At 38.6% G+C, this 20,210-nt stretch overlaps 1 protein-coding gene across 1 annotated transcript in view; it reads left to right on the top strand.

Moving 5' to 3' along the window:
* ciao1 (cytosolic iron-sulfur assembly component 1) overlaps positions 1–18,662 on the top strand; it is a 64,201-nt gene extending 45,539 nt beyond the window's left edge. Inside the window, exons 5-7 of the mRNA XM_035380031.1 lie at positions 3,758–3,959; positions 4,195–4,282; positions 17,966–18,662. Of these exons, the coding sequence (XP_035235922.1) occupies positions 3,758–3,959; positions 4,195–4,282; positions 17,966–18,200 (525 nt within the window). The 3' untranslated portion in view covers positions 18,201–18,662. The remainder of the gene's footprint in view (positions 1–3,757; positions 3,960–4,194; positions 4,283–17,965) is intronic.
* The last annotated feature ends 1,548 nt before the right edge of the window (positions 18,663–20,210 follow it).

Genomic DNA, 20,210 nt, shown 5'->3' with positions numbered 1-20,210 from the left:
GAATACGCTGAGATATAAAACGGTATTACAGAAGTAAACTTTGACATATTATACATAGTTAGAAAGCTTATTCTGTCACCTATTGGACAGATATAGTGTAGATCAAGTGAGATTGTACTACAAAGGACGACAACCCCAAAGCAACATGTGTGGTATTACAAGCTGACATCGTTTTCTGGAGTAAGACCGGACCAGAAGCTGCTGCACACGTGTTGTTGACGGCGTTGGTGCCCTTTTTAGTACAGTCTGGCTTGATTGAGAATTCATTTTTTCAGTAGGTGAGAGTATAAGCTTTCTAACTATATATAACACGTTTAATTTTGGTTTTGGAATATCGTTTTATAGGTCAACCGAAGGTTGTCTCAGCATCGCATTCACTTATGCATTCACTCTGTTAGCAGTCAAAGACGCTGCACCTGACGAAACATTGTCAACGATTTGTCGTAATTTCTTAGGAAATACTATTATTATTGAGTACTTCTGGGTATGCCTAAGCCATATGTTTGTTGATATACCTAGCTGACAGCGTTTTCATTTGTAATTTTGCATTTGGAATACCGTTTTTATCGTGTTCACTTCCGCATTCCCCTATATGTTTTCTGATGGCTGGTGAGGACGAACAGCGGACAGCATCATGTTTGCAAAGCCGACCAATGCTGTAACTTCACCGTTCACATATGAATGACGTCACCTTCTCCATTCATCTCTATGGGAAAAAATTGGGCATAAAAAGTCATATTTCTCAAAAACCGTGCAGCGAAACTTTCCACAAAGTAATAGCACTCGATTCCCAAAGAAGCCTAAGGCAACCACACTAATAATAAAGAATATGTGCAATAATAATAGTGTGTTTGCCTAAGGCAACCACACTAAATAAATATGTGCAATAATAATAGTGTGTTTGCCTAAGGCAACCACACTAATAATAATAATAATAAATATGTGCGATAATAATAGTGTGATTGCCTAAGGCAACCACACTAATAATAATAGTGTGTTTGCCTAAGGCAACCACACTAACTAGACAATTCCTGTAGAAATTGTGAAGTGTGGTTGCCGCCAACGCAAAGTCGAATTTGTGCTGAACAGAGTGAACAGTTTCTGTAGTATAAGCAGAGGCAGAGTATTGTGTACATGCTATAACATCACGGCAACGAGTTGATTTGCGACACATATATTCAGAGCTAAATTATCCCTTCATCAAAACATGAGATCTCACTGTTTCACTCACGGTTTGCGTTGACGAGTGACGGCGAATCATATAGCTAGCTGGCATGTTCAGAGGGTCTTGGAAAAACCCTACGTATAACCTGCGTGATCGCACCATTTAAAAAGCAAGACAGGAGATTAATTTGATTGACGTATGGTTTAGCGTGGATTTCAGCTCATTTAACCATACGACTAAAAATCTGTTACCTCAGAGACCAACTCATAGACAGAGTAGCCTATTACATGTTAGCCGAGCCGAATTTCCAAGAAAGAAAATGAGGCGAGACATATGTGTTAAAATAGTTGCATTTTAACTCATTTTAAATACAGCTTCTGTGAATAAGTATCGGTTGGTAGCCAGTACTACTAGCTTCTGTTGCAGCAAGGGGTGCATCAACAACATGCAAGTGGAGTTGTGTACTTTAGCAAACGCGTTGGGGTGAGAAAGCGTTGCTTTCCCTGCTACAACAGACTGAATGCGTAATGCAGCTCTAATGAGACCAAAGTTTCCAATATGCTGCGATATTAAACGGTGTTACAAAAGGAAAATTTGACATAGAATAAGCTTTCTAACTATGTATATCACCTGTTGGATCAATGAAGTGTAGATCAAGCCAGTTTGTACTACAAAGTTCCCAAAGAAGATGCTCAATTTGACATATTGCACGTGTATGTGGTGTGAACTCTGGGAGGAGTAGCGGTCCAAAAAATGGGTGGAAAGAAAGAAATAATAATATGTGAGATAATAGTAGTGTGGTTGCATTAGGCAACCACACTAACTAGACAATTCCTGCAGAAATTGTGAAGTGTGGTTGCCGCCAATGCAAAGTCGACTTCATGCTGAACAGAGCGAACAGTTTCTGTAGTATAAGCAGAGTGTACATGCTATAACATCACGGCAACAAGTTTATTTGCGACACTTATATTCAGAGCTACATTATCCTTTCATCAAAATTTGAGATCTCAGTGTTTTACTTGCGGTGACGAGTGACGGCAAATCATAAAGCTAGCTGGCATGTTCAGAGGGTCTTGGAAAAACCCTACGTCTACACTGCGTGATCGCACCATTTAAAAAAAAGCAAGACAGGGCTAGGGAGATTAATTTGATTGGCGCATGATTTTGCGTGAATTTCAGCTCATTTTAACCACACAACTAAAAACATTTAATTGGGCTGTAATTCAGAGTCTAATCTGTTATCTCTGAGACCAACTCATAGACAGAGTAGCCTATTACCGAAGCCGAATTTCCAAGAACGAAAATGAGGCGAGACATATGTGTTAAAATAGTTGCATCTTAACCCCTTAAGGCACAAGCTAAATCTTGCCAATCCTTGCCCATTTAGGGGGTACCCTATTTAAAGCTTTATAACTCCAGATGTGAACACCACAAAGACTTGAAAAATGGCTTAAAAGAAGCAAGACATTTGTACAATTTACAATACTAACGCAGATTAGTTTATATTCATATACATTCATAGCCCCATACGGGCGACATAGCTCAGGAGGTAAGACCGATTGTCTGGCAGTCGGAGGGTTGCCAGTTGCCGGTTCAAACCCTGCCCTGGGCATGTCGAAGTGTCCTTGAGCAAGACACCTAACCCCTAACTGCTCTGGTGAACAAGAGGCATCAATTGTAAAGCGCTATATAAATGCAGTCCATTTACCATTTACCATTCATAATTTTGGAAGAAATAAAGTGCCACAAATGCAATTGTTTTGACAAAAAAAACTAAGCAGTGTACCCAGCGTCTCCAAATCTATCCAAAATGTCTAAATTATGCATTGCTGTAAATCACAACATATTCACGTATTTCACTACAAATCAACTGTTTTGACTCAAAATCACTCTGTCTGGCTTGTTTGAGAATTCATTCATTCAGTAGGTGAGAGTATAAGCTTTCTAACCATGTATAACATGTCTAATTTTGGTTTTGGAATATCGGTTTTAGGTCAACCGAAAGTTCTCTCGTCATCGCATTGAATGCATTCACTCTGTTAGCACTAGCATTCAAAGACGCTGCACCTAACGAAACGTCGTCAACAAATTTGCGTAATATCTTGTGAAATACTATTATTATTGAGGAGGTCTGGGTATGCCTAAGCCATGTGTTTGCTGATATACCTAGCTGACAGCATTTGTAATTTTGCATTTGGAATACCGTTTTATCGCGTTCACTTCCGCATTCAGCTATATCCTTTCTGGTGGCTAAGTCGCCAGGAAACCTCGTTTGAACAACACAATCCATGCATGTACATCTTCGTCAAGGTCTTATCTAAATTGTGGTATAAAGCATTTGAGGTTTACGAATGTGTGTTTTCTGTAATTATGACAAAAGAGAGATATGCACCGTATCTGGGTTCTGAATACCCAGTAGATAAACCAGGTGAAAACGTAGACCGGACTGCATCACGTGTGCAAAGCCGACCAATGCTGTAACTTCATAACTCACATATGTATGACGTCATTTTAGGGTTAAATCAATTAACCCTAAAATGATTTTGGTTGTTATTTTCTTATTATAACTTCAATATGAAATTATTTCTGCAGCTTCTGGCTTCAGCAAGCTATGACAACACTGTGAGACTGTACAAGGAGGAGGATGATGATTGGGTTTGCAAGGCCACATTGGAGGGACACACCGCTACCGTCTGGAGCTTGGCATTTGACTCCAGTGGTCAGAGGTTGGCTTCCTGCAGCGATGATCGAACGGTCAAGATTTGGAAAGAGTGCCACCCTGAGGATGAGCAGGGTGGGTTATTAGCCATAAGGTTGGATAATTGGTTGTGGGACAGGTGTGTGGTTAGATGGTTACATGGGTAAGCTTGAACATTTTCCCGCTCAATACATAATCTTAAGAGTGTAATGTGGCGCCACAGAAAATCACCTGACAGAATGTCTACTTTTTATAGGCTGAGGTAAAATAACATCATAAAAAAGTTTTTGTGTGTTACAGGTTGTCTGAATTTTCTCTTTTTTTCTTGCAGGGGAGGGGAGAGCCAGCACTGACCCTGAGTGGAAATGTGTCTGCACCTTGTCAGGGTTTCATAGCCGTACAGTTTATGACGTTGCATGGTTGGTTTCCTGCTCTCCTCCTTCTCCTTCTCACTTGAAGTTTTCTTCAAATTGTCCTTATGAATTGTTCTTTTTCAGAGGTCTGTTTCACAAAGCAGGCTATTAACAGGCTAACATGAGCAAAATGGTCATGGAAGCCAGACTTACGCAATTTCACAAAATCTAGTCCAAATTGTTGCTGGCTGTACCACCACAACATATTACAGAGCCTAAACCTGCAGCTGAGCAGGAACTTTAACAACTGGAGGGGCCTTTTTTCTAATTATTTGCCATGAGTTTGAAGCATTTCCTACACTGCTTTTGCACACCAGGCGTCTTGCGTTCAGTAGAAAATGGTCCTCTTTTGAAGCACTCTGAGAAAAAAGTGCCTTACGTCTCTCTTCTCTCTGCTGTCCAGTTGCATGAAGGCAGAGGTGGGCATTGATTCTGCTGTTCGCTTCCACTGTAAATAAAGAAGATGAAAGAGAAGTTTTTTACAGTTTCGGGCCACTTTACGTTATACAATTTCACAAATCACGACTACCATGACACAAATAAGCGGTCCAAGGCACGGCGACAAATTAGTTAGATGTGGATGTAGAAGGCAAGTTATTTTTTGGTGAAATTAGTTGGCTAATGCCATTAAATATGTTAAGTGAGTGATTGACAGGAGCGGATTGCGATTTCCTAGCAACAGCAAAAAGATTTGGGCTTTTTCAGAGTAGGCTTCATAAAATCAAAATGGGTAGTGCATCTCGCATTCTCAATCTGATAAAACGCATCCGGTGTGAACGCAGCCTAAGTTGCTCTAATCCTGACGTTCCCTGCATACCTGACCAATGAATTCCCATGACACACCTTTCAGTTTGTTTAACAAGGTTCTTTAAACTTTTTTTTTGCCATTTTCTCCCATTTTCTCCCCAATTTAGTCGTTATACCAATTCCCCGTGTGTATCACAGTCCTGGTCGATGCGCTATCCTCTATCGGTCTGGGGAGGGTGTAGACTACCATATGCCAGCCTCCGATACATGTGGAGTCGCCAGCCACTTCTTCTCACCTGACAGCGAGGAGTTTCACTGGGAGAGCGTAACGCATGCGGAGGTTCACGCCAGATCCCCTTCCTGCTGAACAGGCGCCCCGACCAACCAGTAGGAGTCGCTAATGCAACGATCAGGACTCATACCCTCACCGGCTTCCCACCTGCAAACACTGCCATTTGTGTTTGTAGGAACGTCTGACCAAGCCGGAAGTACCGCTGCCAGGTATTGATCCTGGGTCTCTGTGGTGTTAGGCGAGTGTCTATACCCTACACTACCCAGACGGCCCCCCCCTTTAAACTTTTGAAGTTGTAACCATTGCTTACCAGGTTTTTTTTGCTGGGCCTGTACGTAATGATCGTCACACATCACAGCTCAGTTTTTACAGCAAAACATTGGACTGCACTTCTTTGGTAACAGCAGCCAGGTGCCTGAGCATAGCCACTATATGCCGTGCTACACAGTAGATGTACTTTGAATGCAAGCATAGAATATGAATATTACATGAAATAATTGTTGCATATTGATACATGACTATGTATCAATATGCAACAGTGACATATTAATACATAGTCATGTATCAGTATACCTTGATAATATGTGTGCCAGCACAATGTGCTTGCACGCTCTAAGTGTCCCAAAACGGTGTTTTGTAAGTGAATCGAGATGAGAACTCCAGAGCACTGAAAATCTGAGCCGGCAGTCTGTGCTGCCTTGGGCTTTGTAAATCTAAATGCTTGCATTCAAAGCTGTTTCACCTTCAAAGGACCCAGTGAGTTTATTGGAGAATGTCTTCAGTTCTTAGTACACAGCTACAGTTGAGGCTAGAAGTTTACATACACATAGGCTAAAGACATTCAAACTAAATTTTTCACAACTCCACAAATTTCATGTTACCATACGTTTCCTGTGTTAAGTCAATCAGGGTATCTACTTTATTTCCATAAGAGGTCATTTCAAAATAATAGCTAAGAGAGATTTATTTCAGCTTTTATGTACTATATCAGATTTTCACTGGGTCAAAAGTTTACATACACTTTGTTAGTATTTGGTGCCATTGTCTTTTAATTGCTTAACTTTAATCAAACGCTTGGGGTAGCCTTCCACAAGCTTCTCACAATACTTTGCCACAGTTTTTGCCCATTCCTTCTGATAGAACAGGTGTAACTCTGTCAGGTTTGTGGGCCTCCTTGCTCGGACACGCATTTTCAGTTCAGTCCACAAATTTTGTATGGGATTCAAGGCTTTGTGATGGCCTCTCCAATGCTTTCACTTTGTTGTCTTAAGCCATTTTGTTACAACTTTGGAGGTATGTTTAGGATCATTGTCCTGCTGGAAGACCCGCTTGCGACCAAGTTTTAACTTTCTAGCATATGTCTTGAGGTGTTGCTTCCGTATTTCTAGATAATCCACCTTCCTCATAATGCCATCTATTTTCTGAAGTGCACCAGTCATTTCATTCTGGTTTTTTTGCCGGTCTTGGAGTAGGGGCTTCTTTCTTGGGTGACAGCCTTTCAGGCCATGGCGATGTAGGATTCTTTTAATGGTGGATGTAGATGCTTTGGTATCTGATGCCTCCAACTCCTTCACCGGTTCCTTTGTTGTTGTCTTGGGGTTCAGTTGAACCTTTCGGACCAAAGTTTGTTCAGCCCTGGGAGTTAATTTTTGCCTCCTTCCTGAACAATTCAGTGTCTGGTGGTACCTTCAGTTGTTTGGAAATTGCTCCTAAGGAGGAACTGGACTTGTGGAGGTCCACAATTTTTTTTCTGAAGCTGAGTTGCTTGGATTTTCCCATGGTATCCAGGGCAAAAAGGCAGTGGCTCTAAAGGTAGGTCCTTAAATACAGCCACAGGTGCCAATTAGCTCCCAATTAACTCCTAATTATGACAGTTGGCCAATCAGAATCTTCTAAAAAGCCATTACATCAATTTCTGGAATCTTCCAGACTGTTTAAAGAGACAATTAACTTGGTGTATGTAAACTTTTGACCCACTGGAATTCTGATATAGTGAATTAAACCTGAAATAAATCTGTTTCTAATTGATTGTTTTAAAATGACCTCTGATGTGAACAAAGTATGTATCTTAATTAACTTACCAAAAGAAATATATGGTAACATGAAATGTGTGGAGTTGTGAAAAACTGAGTTTGAATATCTTTAGCCTAGGTGTATGTAAACTTTTGGCCTCAACTGTATGTAATAAGCCGGGTTTCCAAAGTACAATACTAAAATGGTGTTAGTTACATATTAAGTTTAGGAAGGTCTAGAATTGTAGTGTGCAATTGAAGTTCTGTATCAGCTGATCCCCAGTAAGTTACGTACAAGTCCTGACATTAAGTGTTTGTTTTCCCTGCCATTTTGTGCATGCTCCAGAGTTCAGAGTAGTGTTGTCACGATACCAAAATTATGACTTCGATACCGAAAGCAGGTTTAGTATCACGATACTCGATACTGAAACGATACTTGAAACTTAAATGATACTGATTCGATACTCGGTACCTAACGGTACCAGTCCATTTACCATCTAACAATACTGAAATTACCTTAAAGAGCATCTTGCAGATTTTTTATGAAATGTATACTTAACCTTGTCTAAAAATGACCATTTGAAAAGTTAATACAGGATTTTATAATTTTTACAAGACATAAGGGCACAAATTCAGAGGAACTAGTGGCCGTTTTGTGCAAAACTCCTAAAAACGCCTTTTTTTTCCTCAACATTGCATCATATTACGTAACAGAAAGGAGTGGCTCACTGGCTCTGCCAAGCCCAATAGTAGGTGGTAGTGAGTCGTGATATAGTGAGTTGGTCTTTTTTCAGTAGTTTTATATCTCATAAACACGTTTTCAACGTACAAAAATGCCAAGTTACTCAAAAGTATTGATATCAAAATGACGCCAAGTTACGGTACTACAAACAATATAGGCTATCTTGCCTCACCGAAATGACATAAGATGTATTTCAAAGCAATGCTACCCAATATTTCCTCAATTATTTCAAGTCACTTGGCCCTGTGTTTTGTAATCTTACCATTTTACAATGTCATGTTTTTTATGAGATATCATTTCTTTTTGCAAAGCGTTTTATTATGAGAGTGAGAAATGAGAAGTGACCCTGTAAGAAACGGTTGTGGATTATGGCTATCCTTGTGTGAATGTGTACAGTATGATGAGCCTGTACTGTTTAGCAGTTTCGGTTTGCTATATATGTAAAACAGTGGCTGTGACAATGGGTGCGGTGGCGTAAGCATGAACGCAACAGGTGAAATATGGCCAGTGTATGTATGTACTCACGGATTTGACGGCCATCCAACGAGCCTTGATTGAGAAAAGAATCAGCAAGCCCGTAGAATTAGAGCTGCCTAGGTCGCAACTTGTGTACCCTGCTGTCCTGCTCCGTTGTCTGTTATTTGGTGGAGATGCACTTTTAGTGTTTGTAAGGTTTATAAGGCATTTTGATAGGCTTATCTGCAGGTGGGAATCCTGTTTGCTGTTTTGCTAAGCTAGAACCGGAAAACTTGATAGTGGAGAATAGGAGCAGACGCATATGTCCCAGCAGGCTTTGCATATGAGAAAATAACAACAGTGTGAGAGAAATTAGGACGAAATTATGAAATTGCGTAGTTGAAACAATATGTTTTTAGCAGAATGGGTATGTAGGTGAAGGTTGAGATGATCACAGACTATAGTGCGGAGTAAATAAAGCGACCATGAGCGAGCTTAGTTTCCTTATGGAACGGTATATATAATAGTCGGTGTACAATATCACCCATTGAAGTGGAGGGTTAAGTAACGTGTGAAATCTATTGCACTGATGTGCTTTTTTATGTTCAGTACTAGTAGTTATACTTATGAGTGAATCATGATTTTAAATGTAATGTTTTAATGGGGAGTTGCAGAACGTACATACGTAGTAATTGTTTGTATGTGGCTAGATAGAGAACAGGGCGAGGTAACATGAATGTAGAAACGTGGCGTTTGCTGATAAGAAGGTTTTGTATGGTAGCCAAGTGAAGAAATATAGTTAGTAGAAATGGCAGAGTGGTGAACCGGTGTAACTTTTTAATAAAATGAATGCATTTGCCGACATGAAATGCATATGGGTGGCCGTGAGTGAGTTTTGGTAAAGAAAATATAAAAGCGCAAGAAAACGTTAGTGTAAAGGAGGAAATTATCTGCCTGAGGGCGAGACGGGATTCAATCCTTCAACCGGAGGTTTACCAGTCTGTGACTTCGTTAGTGCAGCACCATGACATATCTATGCAATGCGTGAAATATCATTAGCAAGCCTGTCCGTGGTTTTAAAGAAGAACACAGGCCAGTAAGCACAGAAGAGCTCCCGTTGAATCCATATGGCTTTGCAATATTGGTAGCCGGTTAATAACTGAACGTGTAGACGGTACGTCATAATGCAGTGTATACGTTCGGTGAACGGCGGGTAGATATGGTGCAAAAGCAATAATTGAGAAGTAGTAGAAAATTATTAGTGAGGGTAAAAGCAGGTTAAAGAAACGTGTCCCTAGCTGGGCTTGAACCTCAGACCCCGTGGTCCCAGGACTGTAACCTTACCCACTAGGCCACAGGCAGATTAGCTGTTTGAACTGGAAATGTTTCAGAGTAAGAAGGTATGGGTATTTTGCATGTGTATGCGAGTTTTTGATTGGGTCGTGAGGGTGAGGATTTGGCTGATGTCGGTAAAATGTCCAATGGGGAGACATGTTGTTAGTGGGATAGGCGGCAGGAAAAATAAGAATGAGAAGAAGAAGCAGAAGAAGAAGAAGAAAGAGAAGAAGAAGAAGGAGAAAACGCAAAATCCCCTTAGTTTGGGGCTTTATTGTGTGGACATGTGAAGTTGTTTATGAAATCTGTCTGTTGAAATGGGGTCAGAATGTACAGAATTTAATGTTTTTAAGGGCTGAGTGTCTGTGGCTGTTGTGGTTATTTCTGTGGGGAACCCTGAAAAGTGCCAAACTCTCGGTGCTGTATAGGTATGGGGCATGCCCCCGCCAAGGTGTAACTTGGCGGATGGCATACCTGCCATCCCAATTGCATTTCACCATGTATCATCATGGTCAATTATTGTGTTTGTGCAGGTTGCACAAACTCCAGCCTGTCAGGACATCGAGTACACAATTTTCCTAACAGGAAAAGGAACGGTGCTAGCTTTCGTGCCTGGGTGCATTTTGTGCAGGTGAAGAGACGGGACTTCACTGCTGCATTTGTTACAAAAAGCACGGTCGTGTGTGGTGCTCATTTTAGACCCCCACCTATGACATAATGGACAATATTGTCTATCTTATGGAGTGAATTTAGTGCCAGTATTATTTACACGTGTTTCACAACTCACACGTGTTTTGTGCACCATAAAACACAATTTACACGTGTTTTACGCACAAATCCTGTTTTACAAATCTCAAACTATAAATTGCAAAATACAAATCTCAAGCTGTGGACACACAAAACGTGTTTTATGCATCACAAAACTACAAATCCTGTTTTACAAATCTCAAACTACAAATGGTAAAATACAAATCTCAAGCTGTGGACACACAAAAATACGAATCATTTTGGCGCTATTTTTCCACGTAGTAATGGAAAAAAATCCACACGTGTATGCACCAATCAGAGTTATGGTACCTACAGCCAATCAGAGGAAGAGGAGCTCACAACCAATCAGTGAGCAGCAATGAATAGCTTTTTGTGGCCCATACCAAGTGGCCAAAACCAGACTTCGTTTTTGAAGCTCACTTCCTGGTCTTGTTGAGAGACGTCCACGGTCCACCAAGTCATTTTACAATTTCCTTTAGCCTACTTAACCAAATAATTAGTTGGCAGAAAGCGTAATCAGCTAGCGCTTATTTGCTATATTGGGTAGTCCAGTATGCTAAAACAGTTCGCAACTTCGGCTACCAAGCCATTTGACTAGCAAGCTAGCTAACTAACCCTATCCAGCAAATATTCAGTCTGTCAGACGTTTTTGACGGCTTGTCAGTCGTGTACATTCCGTAAATGTCTACCTGGGCCATGCTTCACGGATGTGACAAAGCAAATCCAGATTTTGGGATAAATTGCTGAATTTTCAGTTTCATGAATCTAATTAATTGTCTTAAGGTTTATGATTTAATTTGCTGGATATAACATACGACACACGGTGAAATCACACACAGAATTTAACTAAATTAACTATCATTGTAAGACTGGCATTTAGAAAGGAACATATTTTTAGCATTTAAGAGACCGACAAGAGCATTTAAGCCAGTGGTTTTCAGAATCGGTCCTGGGGGCTCCTTGCGTATGTTGGCTTTTCTCCATTGGTTTTGATGATCCACAAGAAAAAAACAAATAATTAGAAATTTAATGTACATTATTTTTGTCTTCATGCACCAGGTGGAAAACTTGCTCGACAAATTGCGTTGTCATATTTACACGCCTGCAGATCAGTTATTAAAATACTTGATAGATTTGTTAATCACCGCTGACAGTATTAATTTTTATTTGTTTAAAAGTGACTTGCGAACGATCAATCACCCAGTGAGTGAACACCACAAATGGCGGTGGAGTAACATGGCTCATTAACTGACTGTGGCGAAAACCTACGGTGATGACTTGCTCGGTTAACAGCAGGTCTGCCAGACAGTTATGTGAAAATAAGCCTTGTCAAAAATCACCAGTGATTTTGCATTTGTTTGCAAATATAGTTTAATAAATTCCATCTTCTATTGTATACTACTTTTTTCCCTTTCTTTTTTTCACGTACTGGTCTATCTTTCCTGAACATCCCTCTGAATGACTTAGGGAAAGGTGACTTCAGCAGTAAAACTTTAACTTATTTCTGCAGTCATTAGGAAACAAGTTATGAGTTTTGCCCAATTTTAAAAAGTATCTAACCTAACCTTGACATCTCTTCCTGCACTGATCTACTGCCACCAGCTTCCTGCCTGCGTACACTATCCTGGACAGTTGGTAGAGCTTCCCTGGGCATAATTGGCCCTGCTGCAGGAGGTGGTCTCTGAGTCTCCTCCAGTGTGCGGGCAATAACAGAGACCAGTCCTCTGACTGCTTCTCTCACCTGGGAATTCTGTTTAGAGCATGTTGAAAAAAATTGTAATGGGTAGTTATCTCTAGTGTTCAGAGTAAGAATACATTGCCCATCCACAGAAATAGCTAATCAAAGATGTTTAAAATTGATCATCATGACAATATTAAACTATATTTGCAAACAAATGCAATTTGGATTCATAGTGCTATAGACAAGAAACTTCAAATAAGTAGACGCTAATGTTTAATCATATCCATGCTCCATGTTATTTTTAGCTACAAGCAATTAAAAGCCGACTAAGTCGATAACTACTTTAGCTAAATGTATATACAACAATAAGCTTATATATGCTACTTATATAGCAGTTTTAAAAACAAGGTTACAGAGTGCTTTAAGGATGCTATGTGGAAGTGCATAAAAGAGACAATCCAATAATATAATTTAAAAAAAACTGGGAAAATAGTTAACACTGAGGGAGAGATAGAGGGATTATAAGCCGTAATGTTAACGTTAATGTTAAGCTTGTTGTTGTCTGCCTTTCATATCAAATCATAGTTAACGTTAACTAGCATAAAGTTGGTCCTAGACGAGCTGACAATTCTCTACCAACAATTACCCATTAAAAAGTTGTCTTTATGCAAGCGACTAATCAAATATGTTTAAGTTTGATCATTATATTTGGCATGAATACATTTTAATTAGATATTAGCTATTCCCCTGAGCATCCGCCATGCTTCATCAGCTCTCGTCCTCTCCAAGTATGGGCCGCAAAAGGCTATTCTTTGCTGTGAGCATACTGATTGGTTGTGAGCTCCTCTTCCTCTGATTGGCTGTAGGTACCATAACTCTGATTGGTGCATACACATGTGGATTTTCTTTCCATTACTACACAGAAAAATAGTGCCAAAATAATTTGTATTTTTGTGTGTTCACAGCTTGCAATTTGTATCTTGCAATTTGTAGTTTGAGATTTGTAAAACAGGATTTGTAGTTTTGTGATGCATAAAACACATTTTGTGTGTCCACAGCTTGAGATTTGTATTTCGCAATTTATAGTTTGAGATTTGTAAAACAGGATTTGTAGTTTTTCAATACGTAAAACACGTTTGAATTGTGTCTTGCGGTGCACAAAACACGCGTGAGTTGTGAAACACGTGTAAATAATATTGGCACTAAATTCACTCTATAGAATAGTGTTTTATAGGTCAGCGTAACCAAATTTTTTCTCATCATCGCATTCACTTACGCATACTCTGTAGCAGTAAAGGACGCTGCACCTAACGAAACGTCAATGATTTTTCACAATTTCTTGGAAAATACTATTATTATTGATGTCACAAAAAACTAGTAGGGTCCTAGAAATGCGGTGCTAGGACTGCGGTCCTGAAACTGTACTTTCTCAATCAGTAATGCGGGAGACACATTTCCCTGGCTTTTACATTTGACCGAAAAGTACCGAACGTTGGAAAATTCTAATACTGTTTTTTTTTCTTTTCGGTATAACCGTGCAACACTAGTTCAGAGAGATTTAAAGGTGTAGATACAGCAAAAGCAAAGTAACGAAAAGTTTCAATATTTGATGTGGCCTAATTTTTTAAATTCCTATAAGTCTGTGATTGTAATAATTACAACACTGACCCTATATAAACAATACAATGCATTAAAACCTAAAAATAAATATGCTTGCTAAACTTTATTTAATTAATTAACTGTTACAAAATGTTTCCTTTCATCCTAAATGTTGCATTCATAACTTCATACTCTGAGTCCTAACTCAGTAAGTAACATAATTGCTGTGATTACTAAAAATTTGCCTCTGTTGGCATTAGAATAACATATGAAATTGATCATTTTATTTGGTCAAAAGACAGCTCTACCCACACAATTGCTATAGTTAATACACTGAACAAAAATATAAATTCAACTCTTATCAGTTTCGAAGATTTTATTGAGTTCAAAGTTTATTTGTTTATTTAAAGGATCCCCATTAGCTGATGCCGTGGCAATCAGCTACACTTCCTGGGGTGCACACCTGACATACTGTACATAACACATTACATGATAAACATTAAATCACATTAATATACATTAAATAGCATCAGTGTACATTAATATAAAATGCAAGATTACATTGATATAAAATAAATAATTACATTCATATAAAATTCAAAGCCAGTCAACACTGAACATACATTTAGGTTAGAATACTAATGAAAGATCAATATACAGATGATGTTTAAAAGGATGAGAATTATACAACTCTTATGAAGCGGAACACGAATATTGAGAACTAGCACAGAGTTATACCTCCTACTATTCAGTCTGTCATCTGCATAGATGCATCTGCATATTCTTTTTAAAGGATGATTTATTTTTTATTAGGCGGATATTAAGGGGTAAATTATTCCAGTTTGTTATGGCTCTGTTAATGAGTTTTTATTCAGTGAGCTAGTCCTTGGGCTGGGTACCACAATATGACCTTTACCGGCAAATCTGGTGTTGTGGTTATGTGTGTTATTGCAGTAAACTATTTGGTCGAATAAAAATGTTGGTAACTTTAGGCGCTTTTCCACCGTAGGGCCAAACCGTTACCAGGGCTGTTCCGTGCCGTTCCCCGCTGCTCAGGACTCATGGGAATGGTTACCGTTTCTGTTTCCATCTGTCTGGCTGCTAAAACCAGGACTAGGAAGTATCTGAGAAAAACTAGTGATGACAGCAAGGGACGCAGTGGATCGTTGGCTGACATCATGGATGAGGATTCTGTGCATTTTGGTCTGTTTTTTTTTTTTTTTAGCGTATCCTCCACTGACCATCACTGTTGCATGCATCACAAAAACTATTGCACTAATAACTAACGCTTACATTACAGTGTGAAATATCCACATTATATAATACCACTAACCTATTTAAAGACACTCAATTTCAAAAATAACGTGTATAACCAAAATATTTTGAGCAGTAATACTTACATAGCAATGATGAAATTTTATATGTATTCTGTAGATGGAGACAGAGACAGTAAATCAACGATACAGTTCAATCCGCTTCTGTTTTGCTCCAGAAAATGATGTCAGATAGGTCTATCAGCAAATATATGGCTTAGCTATGTTCAGAATTCCTCAATAATAATAGTATTTTCCAAGAAATTACGAAAAATCTTTAATGAAGTTTCGTTAGGTGCAGCGTCTGCTACCACACACTGAGTGAATGCGCAAGTGAATGCGATGATAAGAAAGTTTTCGGTTACACTGACCTATAAAACGCTATTCCAAAAGCAAAATTAGACATTTTATACATTGTTAGAAAGCTTATACTCTCGCCTACTGAATAAATGATTGTCAATCAAGCCAGACTGTACTAAAAAGGGCAACAACGCCGTAAACGACGTGTGGTATTACGCACAGATATTTTGGAAGGTACCTAGGCATCACAAATTAGTGTATATTTCACAAACAGATTGTCCAAGACAATATCTGACCACTCGGTCTCAAAAGGGACATCTCAGCACGCAAATCTAGTATCTTCCAGGTAGCATTTAAAGCAGGCTGCAATCGGGATTAGCATGGGACTATATCAATGACTTGGAGAGCACAGTGCAATCGGAACTAAGGCAGTTTGGTCTTGATCTTGATCTACATCCAAGAAAAACTGAAAGCCTCAGGAAAATCATTCACTAATTTCCAGTTTGAAGGCATGATGCAATCAACCTAATATGTTTGTCCCAGTCTTTGTTTGCTAGGATGCAGGCTGCTGTGGAGAGAGGAGATAAGTCAAGTAGTTCCACAGACATTCTAAAACTTTGGCATCTTTAAGATTACAATGTATTATCAAATTCTGTTGGTAGCTTTTTGATAAAATGTTACTGTGTTTATTATTTAGTATTATCAGCCTTTTTATATACAGGGTATGTTGAATGAGCATGCATACTTTTTTGGAGCCACACATTGTGACTGCAATGTTTGCAGCGTTTATTACTTAAATGGCTTGCTGTCGTGTCAGAATTGTTTGGCTGTTTAAGCTGGACTGGTATTATTCGTTGGTTCAATTCTGAGATCAAACTGAGCAAACTTGACACGTTGCCTTTGGTTGCTCGGACAATCGAAACTGCAGCGAATGATTACATTTCTATTGTAGTCATGGATGCCCTCTACTGGTTGAATCATACTAAATGTAATTGACACATTTTCCTTTTGGCATATTCATTCTGTTCTTCAGGGAAAACTTTAAAATGGAAAGTAATAAAACAGGAATGGAGTGCTTAAGATGGTAAAGCCTGAAGTATGATCACTATGTACAGTATATGAAAAAATGACACTATAATGGCCTAAACTAAATATATATATATATATATATATATATATATATTGCCAGCAAGGTCAGGATTAATTGAAATATTTAATTTAGTTAAATTTTCCAAACCCAGCAGTTTTAACTGTTAACAACCTTGTTTGACGTTTGGCACTCTGAATACCGAGCAAAAGTGCATTACCTCACTTACCCAACATGTAAAATATATTTATTTGATTTAATTTGGTAATTATTATCAAATACTGTATATGAATTATCAGTTAAATCACCAAATTCATTGATAGGCAGAGCAAACTGTTTGGATCAATCTTTATCAAAATGTACAACTCACAACCAGGTGAAAATTAAGAGATTTATTAAGTGACAACTTATATTCACGTCTAATCTAGACAAGGTATAGCTACCTTAAAACAATTAACAAAGGTTACAGACATGGATAGTCACACATGAAATGAATGAGAGAAGATTCCAAACCACAGATTTTGTCCCAAAGTAATCAAAAATGCAGAAAACAAAAGACAGCAGAATAGTCCCAAAGAACCAGAGATGAAACTTAATGTAGAATGGCCGACCAAGATGCAGGACTCAGATACCCACTTCCAACTGTTACAAAACTACCTCCTTCCAAAATGAAAAGAAAGCTGCATATTTTAACTGGTGAAATAGAGGAGGGGGCAGTGGCGTGGACACCCACTCGTACACTCACACACACAGACACACAGATTCACCCTCAGATAGTAACCCCCTAGTTCCTGCTGTCTTTTCTCCATGCAATGCTGGCTGAGCGCTTTGAAGCTTCCTATGGCTGAGAAGGGCCACATGATGAAGTACATGTATGACTATATAAGAAATATATATATATAAGAAATATATAAAAACGGCTGAAACAGAGATTTTTCAGTAGTTATGCATCATTTATTCATTTGTCTCCATTCTAGTCCCAGCTGCTTTATTTCTCTGTTAAAATTATGCTGTAACTCCTGTAAGATATTACATCTCTCCCAGTCAGTTTGCTGCTTGCTGCTGCAGTTGAAGAAATAAACCTGCCATGATCTTGCTTTTCGTAGTGAAGCAAAAATGCAAGTTATCTTAATCAGTCAGACATTACTTAGGCTAACAAGAACGCTTGAGCCAGAATTGGACTCAATTACTGGGTTAAATAAATCAAGACAACTTGAGAAAAGCTTGTTTTAGGTGAGCCTTTTTCATGAAACAGGCCCCTGGAGTTAGATACCTTTACTACTCAAAACTTTTGTCCCATATACTATGAAAATTTGTATTCATTTTTTTATTTGTGTTCTGAACTCTCCCTCTCCAGGTGTCAGCAAACAGGTCTCCTGGCAACTGCTTGTGCTGATGATGGCGTGCGTGTATTTAAGGAAGATTCCAACTCTGACTGCCATCAGACCATTTTCTCCTTGTCTGTCCACATACCCAAGGCTCACAATCAAGATGTGAATTGTGTTGCTTGGCATCCTAAGGAGGCGGGATTATTGGCCTCCTGTAGTGATGATGGGGAGATTGCCATCTGGAGCTATCAGTCAGAGACCTAAGACCTGTCCATTTTAATTTTGGAGAACTTTGACAGCACTGAAATCTGTCTATACCTAATTTTTTGGTTATGAGATATTCTACATTCTACATATTTGTGTATCCCCAAGTTTTGTGTATCCCCAGAGACCATTGCTTATCCATCCCCTGACTCATTGCTAATTTTTCTTTTATCTGCCTTTTGTCTTAATTGAGTAATATACAGAACCCAATATACAATTAGTCAGACATGTATCTGTAGAATTCTTGACCCAATACCCAACTTTACTCAGACTACAAATAAAAATAACAAATATTAATAAAAATATAAGATTAACAGACAAGATAACAGAATTTTATTTTGAACATACTGCCTAACCGCTACAGAAGTTTGAATACATAACATGGTAGTGTTATTCTCTTCAGTGAATTGCATGAAAAGTGCTGTGTCTCCTTGTACTGAAAAATATGACTATACAACAGAAGGTTCTTCGAAGTATTTGTTGCCCCCACCCACTTCCCGTTAGGAGCAACTGCTGACATGTCAGGTGAGGTTGAGGTGAGGCAGATGTGGTAAAGCATTACATGCTTTTGATTAACCAATATTTGCCGAATTCATCTTAACAAATGTGCAATTTATGTTATTTATGTATTTCAAAAGAAAGGAATATTACACTTCTGACCTTCAAATAATTACACTATCCTGTGGACGTTATTACCAATATTAATAGGATACTGTTAGCATTGTCAAGCAAATAAGATTTTGTCAAGTATATGATCTGGCAGCTGCAACTATTAATCTACTATTAATTATCCCTTTTTAACAATATACCCTTCTGAAAGAAAACCAAACAGACAAAGGAACAGAAGGCTACTAAATGCTAAACATGTATTAAAATGTTAGACAAATTATCAAAAATGATATAGCTGTAAGCAGCAATATACAGGGCCTGAGCACACACAGCCAATATTATGCCACTTAACAAGCAGCCAGTCAGTGGTAAAAACATGCAGTGGCCAAAGGGAGGTACCCTGTAATACTGTGCAAAGTTTCATACAGTATTTTTAGTGTGGTTGCCCTTGGCAATCACACTACTGTTATCTCACATATTTAGTGTGGTTGCCTTTGGCAATCACACGACTATTATTGCACATATTATTTTTATTTTTAGTGTGGTTGCCTTAGGTAATCACACTACTATTATCTCATATTATTATTAGTGTGGTTGCTTTTGACAAACACACTATTATTATTGCACATATTTATTTATTAGTATGGTTGCCTTCGGCAAGCACACTATTATTCTCACATATTATTAGTGTGGTTGCCTTAGGCAATCACACTACTATTATCTCACATATTATTATTAGTGTGGTTGCCTTAGGCAATCACACTATTATTGCACATATTTTTAGTGTTGTTGCCTTAGGCAAACACACTATTATTATTGCACATATTATTATTAGTGTGGTTGCCTTTGACAAACACACTATTATTATTGCACATATTTATTAGTGTGGTTGCCTTAGGCAAGCACACTATTATCTCACATATTATTATTAGTGTGGTTGCCTTAGGCAAACACACTATTGTTATCCCACATATTATTAGTGTGGTTGCTTTAAGGCAACCACACTACTATTATCGCACATATTCTTATTATTAGTATGGTTGCCTTCGGCAAGCACACTATTATTATCTCACATATTATTATTAGTGTGGTTGCCTTAGGCAAACACACTATTGTTATCCCACATATTATTAGTGTGGTTGCTTTAAGGCAACCACAGTACTATTATCGCACATATTCTTTATTTATTATTATTCCACCCATTTTTTGGACCGCTACTCCTCCCAGAGTTTTCACACCACATACACGTGCCATATGTCAAAATGACCGGCTTCTTTGGGAATCGTGTGCTATTACTTTGTGGAAAGTTTCGCTGCACGGTTTTTGAGAAATATTAATTTTTATGCCCAATTTTTCCCCATAGAGATGAATGGAGAAGGTGACGTCATTCATATGCGAACA

This window comes from Anguilla anguilla, chromosome 10, assembly GCF_013347855.1.
Source record: "Anguilla anguilla isolate fAngAng1 chromosome 10, fAngAng1.pri, whole genome shotgun sequence".
In the NCBI taxonomy this organism is placed as follows: domain Eukaryota; kingdom Metazoa; phylum Chordata; class Actinopteri; order Anguilliformes; family Anguillidae; genus Anguilla; species Anguilla anguilla.
The sequence above is the reverse complement of the archived record's forward strand: the minus strand, read 5'-3'. Positions and strand labels throughout refer to the sequence as shown.